Source organism: Anolis carolinensis, unplaced genomic scaffold (genome assembly GCF_035594765.1).
Source record: "Anolis carolinensis isolate JA03-04 unplaced genomic scaffold, rAnoCar3.1.pri scaffold_14, whole genome shotgun sequence".
Classification (NCBI taxonomy): Eukaryota; Metazoa; Chordata; class Lepidosauria; order Squamata; family Dactyloidae; genus Anolis; species Anolis carolinensis.
Window position 1 is genome coordinate 8290285 of NW_026943825.1, and position 20680 is coordinate 8310964.

The window sequence follows — 20680 nt, forward strand, 5'->3', positions numbered from 1 at the left end:
AAGGAGAGTCCATTATGATTATGATTATTATTATCATCATTATCATTATCATCATTATCTTATTATTATCATCATTATTATCATCATTATATTATTATTATTATTATCATCATCATCATTATCATCATTATATTATTATTATTATCATCATTATCATCGTCATCATCATAATATTATTATTATTATTATTAAAAAGAATCCAGTCCATCCCTCTGCCACTATCAAAGCCCTCCCGACAGATGGCCATCCAGTCTCTACATAAAAACCTCCAGGGAAGGAGAGTCCATTATGATTATGATTATTATTATCATCATTATCATTATCATCATTATATTATTATTATTATTATTATCATCATCATCATTATCATCATTATATTATTATTATTTTCATCATCATCATTATCATCGTCATCATCATCATCATCATATTATTATTATTATTATTAAAAAGAATCCAGTCCATCCCTCTGCCACAATCAAAGCCCTCCCGACAGATGGCCATCCAGTCTCTACATAAAAACCTCCAGGGAAGGAGAGTCCATTATGATTATGATTATTATTATCAACATTATCATTATCATCATTATCTTATTATTATTATCATTATTATCATCATTATATTATTATTGTTATTATCATCATCATCATTATCATCATTATATTATTATTTTCATCATCATCATTATCATCGTCATCAACATCATCATCATCATATTATTATTATTATTAAAAAGAATCCAGTCCATCCCTCTGTCACTATCAAAGCCCTCCCGACAGATGGCCATCCAGTCTCTACATAAAAACCTCCAGGGAAGGAGAGTCCATTATGATTATGATTATTATTATCATCATTATCATTATCATCATTATATTATTATTATTATTATTATTATTATCATCATCATTATCATCATTATATTATTATTTTCATCATCATTATCATCGTCATCAACATCATCATCATCATATTATTATTATTATTATTAAAAAGAATCCAGTCCATCCCTCTGCCACAATCAAAGCCCTCCCGACAGATGGCCATCCAGTCTCTACATAAAAACCTCCAGGGAAGGAGAGTCCATTATGATTATGATTATTATTATCATCATTATCATTATCATCATTATATTATTATTATTATTATTATCATCATCATCATTATCATCATTATATTATTATTATTTTCATCATCATCATTATCATCGTCATCATCATCATCATCATCATATTATTATTATTATTAAAAAGAATCCAGTCCATCCCTCTGCCACAATCAAAGCCCTCCCGACAAATGGCCATCCAGTCTCTACATAAAAACCTCCAGGGAAGGAGAGTCCATTATGATTATGATTATTATTATCATCATTATCATTATCATCATTATATTATTATTATTATCATTATTATCATCATTATATTATTATTATTATCATCATCATCATTATCATCATTATATTATTATTATTTTCATCATCATCATTATCATCGTCATCAACATCATCATCATCATCATATTATTATTATTATTAAAAAGAATCCAGTCCATCCCTCTGCCACTATCAAAGCCCTCCCGACAGATGGCCATCCAGTCTCTACATAAAAACCTCCAGGGAAGGAGAGTCCATTATTATCATCATCATCATCATCATCATCATCATATTATTATTATTATTATTATTATTATTATTATTATTATTATTATTATTATTAAAAAGAATCAGTTCCATCCCTCTGCCACAATCAAAACCCTCCCGACAGATGGCCATCCAGTCTCTGCATAAAAACCTCAGGGGAAAGAGATTCCACTATAATTATCATCATCATCATCATCATCAACATATTATTATTATTATTATTATTATTATTATTATTATTATTATTATTATTATTATTATTAAAAAGAATCCAGTCCATCCCTCTGCCACAATCAAAACCTTCCAACAGATGGCCATCCAGTCTCTGCATCAAAAACCTCCAGGGAAGGAGAGTCAATTATTATAATTATCATCATCATCTCCATCATCATAATCATATTATTATTATTATTATTATTATTATTATTATTATTATTATTATTATTATTATTATTAAAAAGCATCCAGTCCATCCCTCTGCCACAATCAAAACCCTCCCAACAGATGGCCATCCAGTCTCTGCATAAAAACCTTCAGGGAAGGAGAGTCCATTATCATCATCATCATCATCTTCTTCTTCTTCTTCTTCTTCTTCTTATTATTATTATTATTATTATTATTAAAAAGAATCCAGTCCATCCCTCTGCCACAATCAAAACCCTCCCAGCAGATGGCCATCCAGTCTCTGCATAAAAACCTCCAGGGAAGGAGAGTCCATTATTATTATCATCATCATCATCATCATCATCATCATCATCATTATTAAAAAGCATCCAGTCCATCCCTCTGCCACAATCAAATCCCACCCGACAGATGGCCATCCAGTCTCTGCATAAAAACCTCCAGGGAAGGAGAGTCCATTATTATTATCATCATCATCATCATCATTATTATTTAAAAGCATCCAGTCCATCCCTCTGCCACAATCAAATCCCACCCGACAGATGGCCATCCAGTCTCTGCATCAAAAACCTCCAGGGAAGGAGAGTCCATTATTATTATCATCATCATCATCATCATTATTATTTAAAAGCATCCAGTCCATCCCTCTGCCACAATCAAATCCCACCCGACAGATGGCCATCCAGTCTCTGCATCAAAAACCTCCAGGGAAGGAGAGTCCATTATTATTATTATTATTATTATTATTATTATTATTATTATTATTATTATTATTATTATTACTATCATCAGCATCATGAATGATGATAATTCATGGTTTGTTCCTCATTGGAGAGAGAGTGAGGAGGCCAGAGGGGTTGAACCTCCAAAGTTGGGCCGTGTCTCTTTCTCTGTGTTGTTTCCAAGGGCGGGACCTGGTTTTGTGGCCTTATCAGCTTCCCACACGTGCTGCTCCACCCTGCCATCTCACGTATTGTCTTTATCAGAGTATTGAAGCATGCACAGAAACGGCCATGAGCACATCTTTAGCATTGTCCTTGGCTCCTTTTTTTTGGAGATACCTGTAATAATAATAATAATAATAATAATAATAATAATAATAATAATAATAATAATAATAATAATAATACAAACTAGAGCTGACAGCTGGCACAACAAAACATTGCATGGAAAGTTCCTTGACAAAATTGAAGGAAAAGCTGATAAGGAGAAGACCTGGCTCTGGTTCACGAATGGGACCCTGAAGAAGGAGACAGAAGGCCTGATCCTTGCAGCCCAGGAGCAAGACATCAGAACAAAGGCCATTAATAATAATAATAATAATAATAATAATAATAATAATAATAATAGAAGACCTGGCTCTGGCTCACGAATGGGACCCTGAAGAAGGAGACAGAAGGCCTGATCCTTGCAGCCCAGGAGCAAGACATCAGGACAAAGGCAATCAAGGCCAAGATCGAAAAATCAGCTGATGACCCAAAATGCAGACTGGGCAAGGAAGCTGACGAAACCATTGATCATATCCTCAGCTGCTGTAAGAAAATTGCACAGACAGACTACAAACAGAGGCACAACTGTGTGGCCCAAATGATCCATTGGAACTTATGCCTCAAGTACCATCTCCCAGCAGCAAAGAACTGGTGGGATCACAAACCAGGAAAGGTCGTGGAAAATGAACACGCAAAAATACTGTGGGACTTCCAAATCCAGACTGACAAAGTTCTGGAACACAACACACCAGATATCACAGTTGTGGAAAAGAACAAGGTTTGGATCATTGATGTTGCCATCCCAGGTGACAGTCGCATTGACGAAAAACAACAGGAAAAACTCAGCCGCTATCAGGACCTCAAGATTGAACTGCAAAGACTCTGGCAGAAACCAGTGCAGGTGGTCCCGGTGGTGATGGGCACATTGGGTGCCGTGCCAAAAGATCTCAGCCGGCATTTGGAATCAATAGACATTGACAAAATTACGATCTGCCAACTAGAAAAGGCCACCCTGCTGGGATCTGCGCGCATCATCCGAAAATACATCACACAGTCCTAGACACTTGGGAAGTGTTCAACTTGTGATTTTGTGAAACGAAATCCAGCATATCTATCTTGTTTGCTGTGTCATACAACATCGTTGTGTCAATAATAATAATAATAATAATGCCCCTGACATTTGTGATTCCCTCTCCCTGGCTTCCCTAGCTGGCGGACATCGTGATTGACAGCCTCTGCCGCGGGGTGTTTGCGGGCGACTGCCGTGCGCTGAGTGTGCGCTCCTGCTTCCCGGCTCTTTTCCAGGCCGAGCGGGCACACCGATCCGTCATCCTGGGCATGACCTTGGCTGGAGGTGAGGCTTCCGATTTTGGCAAATCCAGAAATCTCCAAAGCCTTTTGGAAGCGTGGCATTTCAGAGAATCATTGGCATATACTAATATCCACTAGTACCGTATATACTCAAGTATAAGCCGACCCAAATATAAGCTGAGGCACCTAATTGTACCATAAAAAAACTGGGAAGACATTGACTCCAGTATAAGCCGAGATACCAATAAAATTACCGTATTTATTCGAGTATAAGCCGACCCAAATATAAGCTGAGGCACCTAATTTTACCATAAAAAACTGGGAAAACATTGACTCCAGTATAAGCCGAGATACCAATAAAATTACCGTATGTACCTGAGTATAAGCCAACCCAAATATAAGCCGAGGCACCTCATTTTACCATTAAAAAACTGGGAAAACATTGACTCCAGTATAAGCCAAGATACCAATAAAATTACCGTATTTATTCGAGTATAAGCCAACCCAAATATAAGCCGAGGCACCTAATTTTACCATAAAAAACTGGGAAAACATTGACTCCAGTATAAGCCGAGATACCAATAAAATTACCGTATGTACCTGAGTATAAGCCAACCCAAATATAAGCCGAGGCACCTAATTTTACCATAAAAAAACTGGGAAAACGTTGACTCCAGTATAAGCCGAGATACCAATAAAATTACCGTATTTATTCGAGTATAAGCCAACCCAAATATAAGCCGAGGCACCTAATTTTACCATAAAAAACTGGGAAAACATTGACTCCAGTATAAGCCGAGATACCAATAAAATTACCGTATGTACCTGAGTATAAGCCAACCCAAATATAAGCCGAGGCACCTAATTTTACCATAAAAAAACTGGGAAAACGTTGACTCCAGTATAAGCCGAGATACCAATAAAATTACCGTATGTACCTGAGTATAAGCCAACCCAAATATAAGCCGAGGCACCTAATTTTACCATAAAAAACTGGGAAAACATTGACTCCAGTATAAGCCGAGATACCAATAAAATTACCGTATGTACCTGAGTATAAGCCAACCCAAATATAAGCCGAGGCACCTAATTTTACCATAAAAAACTGGGAAAACATTGACTCCAGTATAAGCCGAGATACCAATAAAATTACCGTATATACCTGAGTATAAGCCGACCCAAATATAAGCCGAGGCACCTCATTTTACCACAAAAAACTGGGAAAAGATTGACTCCAGTAAAAGCCAAGATACCAATAAAATTACCGTATTTATTCGAGTATAAGCCGACCCGAATATAAGCCGAGGCACCTCATTTTACCATTAAAAAACTGGGAAAACATTGACTCCAGTATAAGCCGAGATACCAATAAAATTACCGTATATATTCGAGTATAAGCCGACCCGAATATAAGCCGAGGCACCTCATTTTACCATTAAAAAACTGGGAAAACATTGACTCCAGTATAAGCCGAGGGTGGGAAATTTCAGAAATAAAAACAGATACGAATAAAATTACATCAATTGAGGCATCAGTAGGTTAAATGTTTTTGAATATTTAGATAAAGCTCAAATTTAAGATAAGACTGTCCAACTTGGATTAAATCATTATTTTCATCTTCTTCAATGTGCTTATGTATCCTTTTAATAACAATAGAGTAAAATAATGCATGTAATAATAATAAATACAGGAAAATAATATGTAATAATAAATAGAGTAAAATAATAAATGCAATAATAATAAGATCAGAATGAAATAATAAATGTATTAATAATAATAATAAAATATAGTAAAGTAAATGTAATAGTAGCAACAATAATACAGAGAAATAATAAATGTAATAATACTAATAATCATAGAGAAAAATAATAAATGTAATAATACCAAGAATAATAGAGAAAAATAATAAATGTAATAATACAAATAATAATAGAGAAAAATAATGAATGTAATAATACCAATAATAATAGAGAAAAGTAATAAATGTACCATATATTCTCAAGTATAAGCTGACCCAAATATAAGCCAACCAGGACCCTCACCCGAGTATAAGCCAAGGGGGGCTTTTTCAGTCTTAAAAAAAGGGCTGAAAAACTAAGCTTATACTGGAGTATATACAGTATTTGTACAAGGCCATTTAGGTTTCTCAGTTGTTAGACTGACGTACCTGGTTAGGAGCAACTCTTAGGAGCAAAGATATGCCAGTGTTCAAAGTACCCCAGGCCTTTCAGTGCTGTTCACCATCTTTATTCATGACTTGTTTTAGAGCAGGCGTGGGCCAACTTCGGCCCTCCAAAACACCTGGAGGGCCGAAGTTGGTCCATGCCTGGCATAGAAGGTGTGCATAGATACAAGGTGGGTGACGCCTGCCTTGGCAACAGAGAGCTTGGAGTTGCTGAGAGTTTTCCGAACTGTCTAGCCATCTTCCGGGCTGTGGCGCAGGCTGGTGAGCAGCCGGCTGCAACCAGCTGTAACAAATCACTCTGACCAGGAGGTCATGAGTTCGAGTCCAGCTCGGAGCCTGCGTTTGTCTCTGTCTTTGTTCTATGTTAAGGCATTGAATATTTGCATTATATGTATAATGTGATCTGCCCTGAGTCCCCTTCGGGGTGAGAAGGGCTGAATATAAATACTGTAAATAAATAAATTTTCTCCTGACGTTTCACCCACCTCCATGGCAGGCATCCTCAGAGGTTGTGATGTTTGTTGGAGCACTTCTGAAACGCTGCTCTGTGTATGTGTGTTTTGTGCATTTTGGTCCTTAACAAGTTCAAAGACGTACCTAGGTCCATCAGTCTAACAACTGAGAAACCTGAGTGCCTTGCACGAATGCCGTTTCCCCCAAAAGGGGATGGCATCATGTATTCAAAAGGTTGTGACTTCTAACAAGCTCATAAGAGTCTCCCAATGTTTAGGGAAAGGGGCTCCCGCCTTGGACTCCCCGCTGATCCGCAGGGCCAAGGAGGAGCGCTGGAGCCAGTGGTCCCTCCGGGGTGGGATGCAGACCCTCCCGGAAGCCCTGGAAGCCTTCCTCAAGCAGCGCGGGGCCGAGATCCACCGGGACACCCCTGTCAAGCGGATGGAGAGGACGGCATCCGGATCCTGGAGGGTAAGGCGGCTTCAGGAAGGTGGGCTTGGAGTCAACTTTGGGAGGGAGGGAGGGAGAGCGCTTTGGTACTTTTTGTTTTGTTTTATCATGGCAGAAGTTATAATGTATTTTGAAACACAAACAAAGTTAAAAATGTGGCATGAGACTAGATTTCCTTTCACCACTAGATTTCCTTGGACCACACATACACCTATACCTATATATATATATATATATATATACTTATATAAGTGTATAATATATATATATATATATACACACACACACATACATACATATACATACCTATATATACATATATACACACACATATACCTATACCTATATATATATATACCTATATAAGTGTATAATATATATATATATATACACACATACACACACACACATACATACATATACATACCTATATATACATATATACACACACATATACCTATACCTATATATATATATATATACCTATATAAGTGTATAATATATATATATATACACACACACACATACATACATATACATACCTATATATACATATATACACACACATATACCTATACCTATATATATATATACCTATATAAGTGTATAATATATATATGTATACACACACACACATACACACACACACACATACATACATATACATACCTATATATACATATACACACACACATACACCTATACTTATATATATATACCTATATAAGTGTATAATATATATATGTATACACATACACACACACATACATACATATACATACCTATATATACATATATACACACACATATACCTATACCTATATATATATATACCTATATAAGTGTATAATATATATATATATATACACACACACACATACACACACACATACATACATATACATTACCTATATATACATATATACACACACATATACCTATACCTATAGATACACATACAGTAGAGTCTCACTTATCCAAGCTAAATGGGCCGGCAGGAGCTTGGATAAGCGAATATCTTGGATAATAAGGAGGGGTTAAGGAAAAGCCTATTAAACATCAAATTAGGTTATGATTTTACAAATTAAGCACCAAAACATCATGTTATACAACAAATTTGACAGAAAAAGTAGTTCAATACGCAGGAATGTTATGTTGTAATTACTGTATTTACAAATTTAGCACCAAAATATCACGATATATTGAAAACATTGACTACAAAAATGGCTTGGATAATCCAGAGGCTTGGATAAGAGAGGCTTGGATAAGTGAGACTCTACTGTATTTCTATATATGCCTATATATACACACACACATACATATATACATATATATATATATATATATATATATATATACATACATGCACACATTTACATATACCTACACATACACATATTTCTATACATGCCTATATATATACACACACATATACATATACACACACACATATATACATGCACACATATATATACACACACATACATATACACACACACATATATATACATGCACACATATATATACACACACATACATATACCTACATATACACACATATATATATACATACATACACACACACATACATATATATTCACACACACATATACCTATCTATCTATCTATATATATAAAAGAGTGATGGCATCACGGCAATTCACAAAACAACAAAAGTACAGGCCCCCCAACCTCAAAATTTGACAACACAACCCATCATCCACGCCTCAAGGTTGATACAACAAAAAGAAAAGAAAATAAAGTCCTAATTAGAGGGAGAGCAATAATTGTTTTTATCCAATTGCTGCCAGTTTAGAGGGCTAATCTCTGCCCACTTGGTTGCCTAGCAACCAAGGGACAGCCAGGTTTCAGTTAGGGGACAGGCCTCACTTAGACTTCTTCCACAGATTATCTAATTTGCACTGGATTATATGGCAGTGTAGACTCAAGGCCCTTCCACACAGCTATATAACCCATTTATAATCTTATATTATCTGCTTTGCACTGATTATCTTGACTCCACACTGCCATATAATCCACTTCAGTGTGCATTTTATACAGCTGTGAAGAAGGAGCCTCATATAATCCAGTTCTGAGCAGATAATATAAGATTAGAAATATACAGTAGAGTCTCACTTATCCAACGTAAACAGGCCGGCAGGATAAGTGAATATGTTGGATAATAAGAAGGGATTCAGGAAAAGCCAATTAAACATCAAATTGGGTAATCGTTATACAAATTAAGCACCAAAACATCATATTATACAACAAATTTGACAGAAAAAGTAGTTCCATGCGCAGTAATGCTATGTAGTATTTACTGTACTGTATTTACAAATTTACCACTAAAATATCACAATGAATTTAAAACACTGACTACAAAAACATTGATTATGAAAAGGCAGACTGCGTTGGATAATCCAGAACATAAGCGAATGTTGGATAAGTGAGATTCTTCTTTAATATGAAATAATTACTGGGATAGAATAATGCAGAACAATATAATCTGCTGAACTTCTGGACTGAAAGGCCGCAGGTTTGAATTGGGGGAGCGGAGAGAGCCCCCACTGTTAGCTCCAGCTTCTGCCAACCCAGAAGTTCGAAAACATGCAAATGTGAGTGCATCAATAGGTACTGCTCCGGCGGGAAGGTAACGCCGCTCCATGCAGTCATCCCACATGACCTTGGAGGAGTCTACGGACAACGCCGGCTCTTCGGCTTAGAAATGGAGATGAGCACCAACCCCCAGAGTCAGACACAACTGGACTTAATGTCTGGGGAAAACCTTTACCCTTTACCTTAACTACCACCAATTCCTCAATACTTTATTTCCCAGACCACCAGACTTCGCCACAGCAACGCGTGGCCGGGCCCAGCAAGTATATATATAAAAGAGTGATGGCATCACGGCGACCCACAAAACAACAAAACTACAGGCCTTCCAACCTCGGAATTTGACAACACAACCCATCATCCACACCTCTAGGTTGATACAACAAAAAGAAAAGAAAAATAAAGTCCTAATTCGAGAGAGAGGAATAATTGCTTTTATCCAATTGCTGCCAGTTAGAAGGCTAAGCTCCTCCAACTTGGTCTCCTAGCAACCCAATAAAAAATAATAAAAAACACTAAAAATTAATACAATAAAATACTATAATAACAGAAAATAACTAAAAATAATACAAGAAAATAATAAAATATAATAAATAAAAATATAACTTACAATAAAATTAATAAAAAATTGCAAATAACGCCAAATAAAAATTACACAACAATTTTTAACCAATACCACCACCACGTTGCCACAGCAACGCGTGGCCGGGCACAGCTAGTACTTATATATACGACTATATATGTGCAGATATACCTATACACACACACACATACATATATACATATACACATATACACACACATATACCTATACCTATAGATACATACATATTCAGGGTGAATTGTGTCCTAGTGGCATCCTTGATTTTGGTGTCTTAAAAAATATTTATGAGAGGAAAATATTGAGTAGCCTGAGTGATACATGGCTTGTCCTTCCTCCCATAAATACAGTAGAGTCTCACTTATCCAAGCTAAACGGGCCGGCAGAAGCTTGGATAAACGAATATCTTGGATAATAAGGAGGCATTAAGGAAAAGCCTATTAAACATCAAATTAGGTTATGATTTTACAAATGAAGCACCAAAACATCATGTTATACAACAAATTTGACAGAAAAAGTAGTTCAATATGCAGTAATGTTATGTTGTAATTACTGTATTTACAAATTTAGCACCAAAATATCACAATATATTGAAAACATGGACTACAAAAATGGCTTGGATAATCCAGAACGTTGGATAAGCGAGGCTTGGATAAGTGAGACTCTACTGTACCATGATTGGGCTCCAGGACTTTCCATTGTGATCCAAGGCAGAGGTGAAGATATCTCTGTGGCTTCAGTTTGTGTGGTTGTCGAGGAGGCCAGGCTGACCCCGTGTGTGCTTTGCTTCTCCTTCAGATAATGCTGGACGACGGGAGCATCGAGGCCGACCACGTCATCAGTGCTTTGCCCGCCAAAGGTAAGAAGGAATGAGGAAGTTGATACTGTAAGTGGAATAATTCTATGGAATTGGAAGAGATCCCAAAGGAAGAGGTGACTGCCATGCAAAAAGACACAATCTAATAATATAATATTACTAGCTTTGCCCAGCCACGTGTTGCTGTGGCTTATGGGAATCATTTGTTGACCAAGTGGCCGCTTTCTACCTTGTGGAATTCTTGGTTGGCCAGGTTGAATAGCACTGAATAGCCTTGCTGCTTGCAAGCCTGGCCGCTTTCTACCTTGCGGAATCCTTTGTTGGCCAGTTTGAATAGAAATGAATAGTCTCGGTGTGTCAGGTATGAATGCTGCAATTACCCACCTTGATTAGCATTTAATGGCCTTGCAGCTTCAAAGCCTGTCTGCTTCTTGCCTGGGAGAATCCTTTGTTGGGAAGTGTTAGCTGGCCCTGATTGTTTCCTGTCTGGAATTCCCAGTTTCCCTGCTTTCAGAGTGTTGCTCTTTATTTACTCTCCTGGTTTTAGAGATTATATTCTTCTGTATTATTATACCACAGTAATTATTTCATATTACAATAGAGTCTCACTTATGCAACATTCGCTTATCCAATGTTCTGGATTATCCAACGCAGTCGGCTTTTTAGTAGTCAATGTTTTTGTAGTCAATGTTTTCAATACATTGTGATATTTTGGTGCTAAATTCGTAAATACAGTAATTACTACATAGCATTACCGCGCATTGAACTACTTTTTCTGTCAAATTTGTTGTATAACATGATGTTTTGGTGCTTAATTTGTAAAATCATTACGTAATTTGACGTTCAATAGACTTTTCCTTAATCCCTTCCTATTATCCAACATATTCGCTTATCCAACGTTCTGCCGGGGTGTTTATGTTGGATAAGTGAGACTCTACTGTATATTTATAATCTTACTAGCTTTGCTCGGCCACGCGTTGCTGTGGCTTATGCTTTCAGAGTGTTGTTCTTTATTTACTATCCTGATTTTAGAGATTATATTGTTCTGTATTATTATATCACAGTAATTATTACATATTATATTTATAATCTTATATTATCTGCTTAGAACTGGATTATCTGAGGCCCCTTCTTCACAGCTGTATAAAATGCACACTGAAGTGGATTATATGGCAGTGTGGAGTCAAGATAATCCAGTTCAAAGCAGATAATATAAGATTATAAATGGGTTATATAACTGTGTGGAAGGGCCTTGAGTCTACACTGCCATATAATCCCGTTCAAATCAGATAATCTGTATGTTATAGTCAGTGTGGAAGAGACCTGATTGAAGCGGCCCTGGGCGCCATTAAATGGCTGAGTGGGTTGCTAGGAGACAAAGTGGGAGGAGCTTAGCCTTCTAACTGGCAGCAATAGGGGAAAAAACAATTATTCCTCTCCCTCTAATTAGGACTTTATTTTTCTTGTTTTTTTATGTCTAAACACAGCGGGGATGACCATGTCTTTTGTGGCCAAGTTTCGTGGGTTTTGGGTGTTTAGTTTCGCTGTTTACTTTAAGGCAGAAATGGTCAGAACATTTCTATATATATATATATATATATATATATATATATATATATATATATATACACACACACACACACACACACACACACACACACACACACACACACACACACATACTAGCTGTGCCCGGCCACGCGTTGCTGTGGCGAAGTCTGGTGGTATGGGAAATAAAGTATTGAGGAATTGGTGGTAGTTAAGGTAAAGGGTCAAGGTTTTCCCCTGACGGAGCTTAGCCTTCTAACTGGCAGCAATTGGATAAAAACAATTATTCCCCTCCCTCTAATTAGGACTTTATTTTTCTTTTCTTTTTCTTGTATGAACCTAGAGGCATGGATGAGGGGTTGTGATGCCAAGTTTAGTGTTTCAGGGATGTGTAGTTTTGTTGTTTTGTCCAAGGCCGAAATTTCATTACCCTTTTATATATATAGACTAGCTGTGCCCGGCCACGCGTTGCTGTGGCAAAGTGGTGGTGGTATTGGTTAAAAATTGTTGTGTAATTTTTATTTGACTTTATTTGCATTTTTTTATTAATTTTATTGTAAGTTATATTTTTATTTATTATATTTTATTATTTTCTTGTATTATTTTTAGTTATTTTCTGTTATTATAGTATTTTATTGTATTAATTTTTAGTGTTTTTTATTATTTTTTATTGGGTTGCTAGGAGACCAAGTTGGAGGAGCTTAGCCTTCTAACTGGCAGCAATTGGATAAAAGCAATTATTCCTCTCTCTCTAATTAGGACTTTATTATTCTTTTCTTTTTGTTGTATCAACCTAGAGGCATGGATGATGGGTTGTGTTGTCAAATTTCAAGGTTGGAGGGACTGTAGTTTTGTTGTTTTGTGGGTCGCCATGATGCCATCACTCTTTTATATATATATAGATTGTATGTACATATTATTTGTAGGCCACTCTGAGTTCCCCTTCGGGGTGAGAAGGGCGGGATATCAATGTAGTGAATAAATAAATAATAAATAAATCCCTCCTGAGAGATGGCCATGCAGCCCCTGCTTCGACAACTCCAAGGAGGCGACTCCGGCACGTTCCCACTTACTGTCCTTTGTTTCCCTTTCAACTTTCAGCACTCGCGGCATCTCTCCCCGCCTGGGCCGAACCACTTTCTCGCGAGCTTCTAAACATCCGAGCGGTGTCCGTAGCCGTGGTCAACCTGGCGTATGGCAACGTGGGGCTCCCCGTGATGGTAAGGAACCAAACTCGGCACACAGAACTCCCACGACCAACAGAAAATACTGGAAGGGTTTGGTGGGCATTGAGCTTGAGTTTGGGATATGTAGTTCACCTACATCCAAAGACTCAAACCATGATGGATCTGGACCAAACTTGGCACCAATACTCAATACGCCCAAATGTAAACACTGGTGGAGTTTGCGGAAAATAGACCTTGACATTTGGGAGTTGTAGTTGCTGGGATTTATAGTTCACCTACAATTGAACCCCTCTTGCGACACTGGAAGCAGAAACGAATCCCACCCAAATGAACCTGTTGTGTACTTTTCTTTAGAAAAAATTATTAGCTTTTCAAATAACAAATACAGCAAAAGCGTGGGAACAAAATTGTAATAGAAAAGATGGGTGAAAAGATAGACCGAGAGTTGAAATCAACAAAAGGAAAAAAGAAGTAAAAAGAAAAAAGGAAAAAAAAACGCACTCAAAGTTATCCAAAGTCTCTCAGAGGGGAAAAAAAAAGGTGAAAAAGGTTTAAAAAATACTTACAAAAAAGGGGAATAAAAATAAAAGGATATATATATATATCCGTAGTTGACTTCTATTTTTCGTCTTCTTTCCTATTTAATATAGGTGTAAATGCATAACCCTATTTGGACTCAATAGAAGTTATCCATTGATACTGTTTTAGTCTTTCCCTCCCTTTTTAAAACTCCATATATATATATATACACACACACACACACACACACACATACACACACACACATATATATATACACACTACATTTATATCCCGCTCTTCTCACCCCGAAGGGGACTCAGAGCGGCTTACAAATCAAAAGAACATACAATATATTACTAGCATAGCACAATATAAGCATTAAATGACTATATTGTATTATATAATTATATGGTAATATTATTAGTAATATTACATTTAATATTGAGTTCAAAATCAAACATTCCTAATAAATAAAATTCTGATTTCATTGTTGTGTCCTTTTCTTGACCACCTTTTGCTCCAGGGTTTTGGGCACCTGGTGCCGTCTTTTGAGGACAACGCCTTACTCGGCATCGTTTACGACTCGGTGGCATTTCCTGAACAGGACGGATCCGGTGGGCCTGCCATTCGCCTCACGGTAAGAACCGGATTCCGGTGGGAAAACCGTCCACCCCATCCTCCCCACTGCCTGGAATCCTTGAGAGAAGTGCGACCGACCGGAGCACAGGTCAGACCCATAACCTGATCTGGTCTACATCTAATGCACAAGCCTCAAGGATGGTGTTTGAGGAGGACATTGGCACTCTCTATAACTGAGGTGTCTGTGGTGGAGGAAATACATGAAATCTAGGATGGAATTATCCACAAATGAAAACCTTGACCTGGGTGGTGGGCAGGATGGTGTTTGTGGAGGACATTGGCAGGACTCCTGGACATGTTCACGGCACTCTCTATAACTGAGGTGTCTGTGGTGGAGGAAATACATGAAATCTAGGATGGAATTATCCACAAATGAAAACCTTGACCTGGGTGGTGGGCAGGATGGTGTTTGTGGAGGACATTGGCAGGACTCCTGGACATGTTCACGGCACTCTCTATAAGTGGGGTGTATGTGGTGGAGGAAATACATGAAATCTAGGATGAAATTGTCCCCGTCTGAAAGCCTTGATTTGGGTGGTGGGCAGGATAGTGTTTGCGGAGGACATTGGCAGGGCTCTTGGACATGTTCACAGCGCTCTCTATAACTGGGGTGTCTGTGGTGGAGGAAATAAATAAAATCTAGGAGGAAATTGTCCCTGTCTGAAAGCCTTGACTTGGGTGGTGGGCAGGATAGTGTTTGCGGAAGACATTGGCAGGGCTCTTGGACATGTTCACAGCGCTCTCTATAACTGGGGTGTCTGTGGTGGAGGAAATAAATAAAATCTAGGAGGAAATTGTCCCTGTCTGAAAGCCTTGACTTGGGTGGTGGGCAGGATGGTGTTTGTGGAGGACATTGGCAGGACTCCTGGACATGTTCACGGCATTCTCTATAACTGGGGTGTCTGTGGTGGAGGAAATACATGAAATCTAGGATGAAATTGTCCCCGTCTGAAAGCCTTGACTTGGGTGGTGGGCAGGTTAGTGTTTGCGGAGGACATTGGCAGGGCTCTTGGACATGTTCACAGCGCTCTCTATAACTGGGGTGTCTGTGGTGGAGGAAATAAATAAAATCTAGGAGGAAATTGTCCCTGTCTGAAAGCCTTGACCTGGGTGGTGGGCAGGATGGTGTTTGTGCAGGACATTGGCAGGGCTCTTGGACATGTTCACAATGCTGTCTATAACTGGGGTGTCTGTGGTGGAGGAAATAAATAAAATCTAGGAGGAAATTGTCCCAGTTTGAAAGCCTCGACTTGGGTGGTGGGTGGAGGACATTGGCCGCTGCCTCAGCCTCCGTTTTTTTTCCGTTGGGCGGGGGCGCCTTTTCCGCGCATGCGCAGAAAGGATTTTTGTGGTTTTGGGGTTTTTCCAAATTATCTTTTTTATTATTTTGATTTCTAAACACAGTCCGGATGACCATGTCCTTTGTGGCCAAGTTTCGTGGGTTTTGGTTGTTTAGTTTTGTTGTTTACCTTAAAGCAGAAACTAACAGAACATTTATATATATATAGATATACTAGCTGTGCCCAGCCATGCGTTGCTGTGGTTAGGACTTTATTTTTCTTTTCTTTTTGTTGTATGAACGTCGAGGCGTGGATGAGAGGTTGTGCTGTCAATTTTTGAGGTTGTGGGGCATTTAGTTTAGTTGTTTTGTCCAGTGCCGTGATTCCATTACCCTTTTTATATATATATATATATATATATATATATATATATATATATATATATATATATATATTGTCCCTCTGTATCCACGGATTCAGGTGATGCTGGGCGGTGCATGGTTCAAGCCGGGACTTGGAGACCCCGACACAGTCTCCCACGCGATGTTACTGAGTTGTGCCAAAGCAGCCGTCAAGAAACATCTTGGGATCCATGCCGAGCCTTCTCGGGCCATCGTCAAGGTGCAGAAGGTACCTTCTCAGGAGCCACAAATCCACAACAAGCCTGCAATAATATTTTCAAAGTTTTTGTTGCTTTGACATTGTAGTTTAGTCCCCTTGACTTGATTGTAAGTTGACAAGGGAACTTGAGATACAGGGCAGGGTGGAAATATAGTAAGTAAATTAAAGGAAACGATTAGATTCAGTAAAATAGACCAGTTCCGGACTTTGCCGCTTGCCTTGCAGTCTCCTTTCTGAAGACGTTGCCCATCCTTTACTTATTTCTGTTTTTGCAGGCGTGCATCCCGCAGTATGAAATCGGTCACTGGAAGCACATAGGTAGGTTTTGCAAACATCTTGCCTGTTCCTTTGCCAACTCTTCTCTTTCCTAAGTCTTCTCCGACTTTCCAAACCCGGTTCCTTTTAGAAAGTCAGAGAAGATTTGTTGCAAGCTAAGAAATAGAGCAAAACATAGATAAGAATTCTTCAATGTTAACATTTCCCAGTTTCCGACTTCCTGAGGTTATGCTCGGTTCCGGCTGCTTCTGACACCAAGTCCTTGATGGAGTACTTCCTCATTCTTCCACACGCTGTTGGTACCGTAGATTAGTTAAATTAGCCTCCCCGCATAAAGCGGTACCTAAATTTCCTACTCGACAGATGCACCTGTCTCTCGAGCCGCTTAGGTCAACAGCGAGCTAGGCTATGAATGGTTGGGAGCTCAATCGACCTAGGATTCGATCCCATGAGTAGCGATTTATTGCAGCTGGCTACTAACCAGCGGACATTATTGACATTAATGTTGAACGTAAGCATTCCTAAATTATTTCCTTTTCTCTGTAGAGAATGCAGCCACTTACCTGGTGCAGCAGAAACTACCTCTGAGTCTGATCGGGGCTTCCTATGAAGGCGTCTCCGTCAACGACTGCATCTCTGGTGCTCGGGCAGCAGCGGTCAAGCTCCTCGGCCAGACTTGAAAACGGAGGTCGTGCTTACGTTTGGATTCTTTGTGCTAGATCTCAGGGTCTCTTAAGAAAACCAAGACGGCAGGACCATTGGCCTCCGACTTCTTACTGCTTTTAAAATGTGGAAGGTGGAATTTTTTTGCCATCCCTGTTTGGAACTGAAATCCCTTTCTGCTTGACTGGGCAAAACAGAGATTTTCTCAGAACAGCAAGCAGGACTCGTCCTCTTGCCACCATTGCAATGGCATTTTAGAAATGTGATGTATCCGATTGGTCTTCCTAAATTTTTTGCCCACTGGGTCATGCATCCTTTAACTTGTTCAGTTTCAGTGTTCCACTCTAATAACTTATTATAAATATTTGCAATTGTTTTTTTTCCCGATCTTAGCGGGTTTTTCCCCCCCATTCTGACTCGTTTTCTGTGAACCCCTCTTGTTTATCTATATCTATATATATAAAAGAGTGATGGCATCACGGCGACCCACAAAACAACAAAACTACAGGCCCCCCAACCTCAAAATTTGACAACACAACCCATCATCCACGCCTCTAGGTTGATACAACAAAAAGAAAAGTAAAATAAAGTCCTAATTAGAGAGAGAGGAATAATTGCTTTTATCCAATTGCTGCCAGTTAGAAGGCTAAGCTCCTCCAACTTAAAAACACTAAAAATTAATACAATAAAATACTATAATAACAGAAAATAACTAAAAATAATACAAGAAAATAATAAAATATAATAATTAAAAATATAACTTACAATAAAATTAATAAAAAATTGCAAATAACGTTAAATAAAAATTACACAACAATTTTTAACCAATACCACCACCACTTTGCCACAGCAACGCGTGGCCGGGCACAGCTAGTATATAAATGAGTAATGGTGTCCTCCCCTCCCACTAAACATCAAAAGTACAAACCCCAGAACCTAGAAATTTGGCAGCACAATCCACCATCCTTGCCCCTAGGTTCCGACAACAAAAAGAAAAGAAAAATAAAGTCCTAATTAGAGGGAGAGGAATAATTGTTTTTATCCAATTGCTGCCAGTTAGAAGGTTAAGCTCCACCCACTTGGTCGCCTAGCAACCCACTCAGACCAGGGGACAGGCAGAGTTAGGCCTCACTTAGGACTGATCCACACTGCCTATAAAATACAGATTATCTGATTTGAACTGGATTATATGGCAGTGTAGACTCAAGGCCCTTCCACACAGCTATATAACCCATTTATAATCTTATATTACAGTAGAGTCTCACTTATCCAACACTCGCTTATCCAACATTCTGGATTATCCAACGCATTTTTGTAATCAATGTTTTCAATACATCATGATATTTTGGTGCTTAATTCGTAAATACAGTAATTACTACATAGCATTACTGTGTATTGAACTGCTTTTTCTGTCAAATTTGTTGTATAACATGTTTTGGTGCTTAATTTGTAAAATCATAACCTAATTTGATGTTTAATAGGCTTTTCCTTAATCCCTCCTTATTATCCAACATATTCGCTTATCCAACATTCTGCCGGCCCGTTTATGTTAGATAAGTGAGACTCTACTGTATAAATATTTGCTATTGTTTTTCTTCCGATCTTAGCGGGGTTTTTTCCCCAATCAATCTTTTTCCGTGAACCCCTCTTGTTTATCTTTATTATATTGTTCCCTTATTTGTCTGAAGCGAAGCCATGAGAATTGTTTGTATAATGAGAGGATTTCCTCTTGTGGTTTTAAAGTGTATTCATTGCCTTGTCGTTCCAAAATTTCGAAAACCAATCAGATATGAATGGGAATCAATCTGAAAAAAGAAAATGAAATTTGCCTATGCTACCGACTTAAAAAAAAAATCAGTACAAAATGATACAGTAGAGCAGGGGTCCTCAAACTTTTTAAGCCGAGGGCCGGTCCACAATCCTTCAGACTGTTGAGGGGCCGGATTATCATTTGAAAAAAAAAATACAAACAAATTCCGATGCACACTGCACATGTCTTATTTGTAGTGCAAAAACAACAACAACAACAACAACAACAACAATGAAAGAACAATACAATATTTAAAAATAAAAATAATTTTAACCAACATACATTTATCAGGATTTCAATGGGAAGTGTACTCCTGCTTCTGGCCAATGAGATAGTCAAGTTAATTAGGGTTGTTGTTGTTGTGGTGTGCCTTCAAGTCATTTCAAACTTTGGCCGAGCCTAAGTCTAAAATGTATTTATTTATTTATTATTTATTTACTGCATTTATTTACTACATTTGTATCACACATTTCTCACCCCAAAGGGGACTCAGAGTGGCTTACAAATTATATGTACATACAATATATTATATTATTAGCATAACACAATATTAGCATTATATATTACTTTATTGAACTATACCACTATACTGTAATATAATATAGTAATATTATATGTAATATAGAATATATAATTAATATTATTATATGATATTATTATTAGTATTATATTGTATT

The 20680-nt window shown here is 37.8% G+C and overlaps 1 protein-coding gene across 1 annotated transcript in view; it reads left to right on the top strand.

Moving 5' to 3' along the window:
* The window catches only part of ppox (protoporphyrinogen oxidase), a 30288-nt gene extending 11708 nt beyond the window's left edge, over positions 1-18580 (top strand). The window contains exons 6-13 of the mRNA XM_062964917.1: positions 4237-4381; positions 7254-7447; positions 11439-11499; positions 14107-14225; positions 15238-15351; positions 17114-17263; positions 17530-17572; positions 18077-18580. Coding sequence (XP_062820987.1) covers positions 4237-4381; positions 7254-7447; positions 11439-11499; positions 14107-14225; positions 15238-15351; positions 17114-17263; positions 17530-17572; positions 18077-18210 — 960 coding nt within the window. The 3' untranslated portion in view covers positions 18211-18580. The remainder of the gene's footprint in view (positions 1-4236; positions 4382-7253; positions 7448-11438; positions 11500-14106; positions 14226-15237; positions 15352-17113; positions 17264-17529; positions 17573-18076) is intronic.
* The last annotated feature ends 2100 nt before the right edge of the window (positions 18581-20680 follow it).